This window comes from Nematolebias whitei, chromosome 21, assembly GCF_014905685.2.
Source record: "Nematolebias whitei isolate Nwh7 chromosome 21, NemWhi1, whole genome shotgun sequence".
Classification (NCBI taxonomy): domain Eukaryota; kingdom Metazoa; phylum Chordata; class Actinopteri; order Cyprinodontiformes; family Rivulidae; genus Nematolebias; species Nematolebias whitei.
In genome coordinates this window covers 6,817,386-6,822,602 of record NC_056518.1, presented here as the reverse complement: position 1 = coordinate 6,822,602, position 5,217 = coordinate 6,817,386, and the positions used below count along the sequence as shown (strand labels likewise).

Below are 5,217 nucleotides of genomic sequence, written 5' to 3'. Positions count from 1 at the left end.
CTGATACTCCCTCAACATATGGAATGACCACTGGTCTGGGTCTGGGTTCCTCCTTTTCACCTGTTGGCTGACTGGAGTCCTGTTTGGGTTTCTTCTCTGCTTTCAGGAAGGCCCAGTTAGGATATCCACATTGCTCTAGAGCCTGTCTTGTGTGGGATTTCTCCTTCTGCCTGGCTCCTGAGCTAGTGGGGACGCTGTCTGCTCTGTGATACAGAATCCTGATGACTCCTAACTTGTGCTCCAAAGGGTGATGGGAGTCAAACTGCAAATACTGGTCTGTGTGGGTGGGTTTGCGGTACACCTCAGTTTGCAAATGTCCTCTATCAGAGACTGACCTCACAGTCCAAGAAAGCCAACCTGCCATTTTTTACATCTTCTCGTGTGAACTTGATGTATTTATCCACAGAGTTAATGTGGTCAGTAAAATGTTGGACTTCCTGAGATTTGATTTTAACCGAGGTGTCGTCAACATACCTGAACCAATGACTTGGTGGTGTCCCTGAAAAGGACGTCAAGGCTCTCTTTTCTACCTCCTCCATGTACAGGTTGGCAACAATAGGAGAAACTGGAGACCCCATAGCACCTGTACAGATCCAGTCCCCCGGCACAAACAGAGCAATGTTGTGTATGCTGTTCAGTGTCAGGAGGGTTGTGATCAGTCTTACATCGGGGAAACTAAACAGTCACTGGCCAAAAGGATGGCCCAGCACAGAAGATCAACATCATCAGGCCAGGACTCTGCGGTCTACACTCATCTCCAGGCCAGCGGTCACTCTTTCAGGGATGAAGATGTTCACATCCTGGATAGAGAGGAACAATGGTTTGAGAGAGGAGTAAAGGAGGCCATCTTTGTGAAAAGGAATCGTCCATCGTTAAACAGGGGTGGAGGCCTACGTGTTCAATTGTCCCCCTCTTACAATGCTGTGATTGCTAGTATCACTCAGCCCTCTGTGAACAGTAAACAGCCATCAGTGTGCTAATGATCCATTGGTAGGCTGATGGTCCTTCTTGAGCACGTGATCAGCTGGTTTTGGTTGTCAGCAGCAAAACTGGTTGATCCACTCTGAGACGGTGCTATTTAAGAGACTGAGCTGAATACAGCTCCTCAGACTGAGGAAGTCTCTCGGATGAGAGACGAAACGTTTCTACATTTTTTTGTTGATTTGCTTTGTTTTGTTTTTTTGAATGTCCAGAGGACCAGATTTAACTTTTTTAGAGGTTAATGTGAGTTGAATTTGAACAGCTGACATTTACTGAAAATAGGAAAATAAAAGTTGAAAGCAGCAGAAAAATTGCAAAAAGTGTAGAAAACACTCGTTAGAAATGAAATGTAGCAGAAATGAGCAGAATATGCTGAAAAGGGCTAAATAGATTACGAAAACATCTGAAAGTGGCTAAAAAGAAACTGACATGAGCAGAATAACGTATTACGAGTAACAGAAAAATCCAAAATAAAAACAAAGCTGCAGTTAGCCAAAATAGGCTGAAAGGAGCTTAAAACGAAATTATGAGAAAGAATCACAAAAGGTGGGAAATAAGAACAAAAAGAAAAAAAATAGACTAAAATTTTAAAATTAGCCGAGAAATACCTAAAAAGATTTAATCTAGCAGGAAAAAAAAGCTGAAAGGAGCAGAAAGAAGCTGAAGGCAACTGGAAATAAAACAAAGAAGTTGAAAAAAGCTGAAATAGACCAAAAATTGAAATGAGCAGTAAAAGGGTTTAAACAGTGCAAAGGGTTGGAAGAATCAATTAGAAAAACATGGCTTAAAAAAGCTAAATATCTCAAAAAGTTAAAAAAAATTACAAATACAAAAGTTATACTAGGAAGGTGCTGAATGAGCTGAATGTTTTGACATATGACTTGCTGAAAAATAACAAATACTGCTAAATGAGTTACATGTGAAAAATGTTTGGGGGAAAAAAAAGATTACAATAGATGCTTTGGAAACATTCACACAATAATGTGTTACTTTGTAAGTAAAACCTTTTCAACTTTAAAATCTTGCTCGATTGCAAAATAAATAAATACATGAATGAATAAATTTATATCTAATGATTTTTATCACGAGTAATAAGAATAGTTACTACTGTTTGTGCTGGTGTGTGTGTGTGTAATTCTCACTTTTCCGGGCTTCTTGCTCTTTGCCCAGCAGAATGTAAAGATACCGTGGGCTCTCCGGACACAGTGGTAGCAGAACCGACTGTAATAATGCTGGCGCTCCAGACAGACCAAGCAACAGGGGCCACATTTCATCATTACCAAGTACAAAGTCCAATCCTATTATCTACAAACAAGCACATTTACTTCACAGTACAGGCTCAGTGTGTTTTCAATGCAATGTTGTACAACTTGTTACAAAGTTGGGATGTTTTGTAAAGTGTACTGTAAATGAAATGCAATGGTTTGCAAACCATACAAAACCATTGGAATGTAGTAAATATTTCAGTTTAAGCTAAGAAATTTAAAAAAAAATACAAATGCGAAAAAAAAAAGGTTGTTTTGAATTTTATTATTATTATTATTATTTATTTTTGGCAAAACGTAAAAAATGTTAGGACAGAGGCAAAAAACATGCTGTAAAAGGTTTTACAAGTAAGGAAACCAATTGATGAGCATTTTTCACCAAATTATGTTAAATGACAGCAGGTTACCATGAGTACTATATAAAACTAGAAAGTTCCTAGAGAAACTGATGGGGACTGCCAAGTTGTACCCATTGAAAAAATTATTTGGCAGTACTATATGTTGGGGTTCGCTGTCAGCTACAACCATGCCAAATTTCAGCTACATAATGAATGAATGAGTTATAGCTAACTTAGTGTTTTCTGAGGTAGCTGTGGCAGCCATCTTGAACCAAAATGGCTCCAAACGTTAATCAGTTCTAGAGATGCATTACTTTCTGTGAGTTTCAAACAAAAACAACAAGCTGTTCATGAGATATGTTACTAACAGACAGACCATCTAAGTTTACATGTATTTCTAAACGTGTGTTCCTGAAGTCAGGTCAGAGATGTGTGTGTGTGTGTGGGGGGGGGGGGGGAGTGCAAGGACACAGAGGCAGAAGAGGCCGATGTGGCAATATCTTGGTTCAAACAAATAGCTGTTGTGTAAAAACTATAAGGTTATTTGAAGAAAAGAGAAATGTTTTGCCTCAAATGAGTCGTCGGGGGAGACGGGGGACTCCAGAAACCATCTTCACACTATCAAACTGGTTGACCCACTATGTGAAGGTGCAGTTTGTTGTGGCTCCTTGAACTGATGAAGACTTTTGGATGAAGGCCGAAACGTTTCAACTAAAAGAAACCATCCAGAGGACCTGACTTAATTTTGTACAATAATCTACTTAGATTATTGAACATGAATCAGGAGGTCTTTTGAAGAAATTCTTGAAGTGTGAGTGAGACAAGAGTTTGGTTCACACTCTTGTGACTTTTCACATTTTACAGCTCTATACTTCAGAGATGTGATGAGTTAAAAACACTCCTACAATGTCTAAAAGGTCGTTTTCTGCATTCTGAAGCACCTCATGAAAAAAACACAACTCCTACAGCCAGACCAGACATACGGCTGGAAAGACAACAAAAATGCCAATGTTTTGATATGTGTGTGTATTTTAAAAGATGTGGTGGTAGGAAGAGTGTCTTCAATGACATACTGAGTTTTGTTCAGGAACCTCTTCAGTCTAGGTCATTCATTCATTCAAAATTTATTTATACAGGCTAACCTCATTGAGCCACGGGGACTCATTTACAATAGGGACCTGTTCCAGACAGAACATATAAAGTACAGACAACAATAACAGTAGACAATGACAACAATAAACTTCAGTTCCTGTTGCAAGGTGTTCCAGGTGCAGGAGCTGAGTAGGAAAAGGCCTTTTTGCCAAGTTCAGTCTGCACTGAAGGAATGCTGCAGGTAATTATGGCCTGAGAGCGTACGTTGTAACCGCACTGACAGCGTGACATGCGGGAGGAGATATAAGAAGGTAGCAGACCAAGGAGGGATTTATAGATGAAAATGAACCAGTGTGAGAGCCTACATGCAGATAATGATGACCAACTGACCAAGGAGTACAGGGTGCAGTGATGGGTAAGGTAGTTACAACCAGTTATGAATCTTAGCTTGCCGTGGTAGACAGCATCCAACATCTGCAAGGAGCTGGCAGGGGCATTCATGTAAATATTGTCACCATATTCAATGGCCGGTAGGAAGGTCTTTTTCAGTGAAGGCTTTACATATTTCAGCAAGACAATCCTAAAACACACTGCATTCATCTCAACAGCATAGCAGAACAGTTCAGGTGCTGAACTGATTTCAGTTGGTGTCACCAACAGGACACTTATGGCACGTCATGAAGAAAATTCATGATTGTTGAAGAGTTAAAATTCCAGCAACTGGTCTCTTCAGTTTTTAGATTATAAAATATGGGTTTCTGAGACTTGCAAATCATTGCATTCTGTTTTTTTTTTCTTCTATTTTTTATAGTTCTTACAACATCCCAACATTTTAAGCATTGAGGTTGTATTTGTATGTGTGTGGGGTGTGTGTGTGTAACTCACCTGGCTGATCAGGATCCCAATAACAGTAGCCAACTGGTGTATAGCTCCCAAAGCTCCTCTGTATGATTTGGGTGCAATCTCTCCAATGTACATAGGCACTAATCCAGATGTTAACCCTGAGACATAGGGATGGAATTGTTTTATTCTTTCAACTCTCCAGCTGTAGTTCAACTTTGAAAATTATAACACATGAGTTAAGGTACCACAGTAGAAGCCCATAACTGCACGGCCTGAGATGACCATGATGTGGGGTTTCCACATCTTGCAAAGACCCATTAACAGTCCAGCAGCTACAGCCAGAACATTCACCATCAGCATACCTCTCACCCTGCGGAGCAGAGAGGTGGATGTCTGAGAGCAGATAATAAACCATGGCACCACAGTAACTTTTTTCTGCTAGTTTGTTTTCCTCACCTGCCTCTCAGGTCTCCCACAAAGCCCACCAGGAAGGAGGACACCATGCCACCAATGGAGAAGATGGCCACTGACAGTGACCAGTACATGACTACAGAGGGGTGATTCCCAGTCTCTGAGGGACTGGTATCGTCAGTGCCATTTGCAGCCAACTCAAACTTCTCAGACCACACACCCAAGGACCGGGCATAATGCTTTTCAATAATCTGGAACACACACACACACACACACACACACACACA

At 40.5% G+C, this 5,217-nt stretch overlaps 1 protein-coding gene across 2 annotated transcripts in view; it reads right to left on the bottom strand.

Moving 5' to 3' along the window:
- slc2a2 (solute carrier family 2 member 2) overlaps positions 1 to 5,217 on the bottom strand; it is a 92,267-nt gene that overhangs the window by 85,798 nt on the left and 1,252 nt on the right. For both annotated transcript variants that reach the window (XM_037694992.1, XM_037694991.1), the window contains exons 3-6: positions 4,976 to 5,181; positions 4,765 to 4,889; positions 4,562 to 4,677; positions 2,124 to 2,286 (exon numbers count right to left, since the gene is read on the bottom strand). In XM_037694992.1, the coding sequence (XP_037550920.1) occupies positions 2,124 to 2,286; positions 4,562 to 4,677; positions 4,765 to 4,889; positions 4,976 to 5,181 (610 nt within the window). The remainder of the gene's footprint in view (positions 1 to 2,123; positions 2,287 to 4,561; positions 4,678 to 4,764; positions 4,890 to 4,975; positions 5,182 to 5,217) is intronic.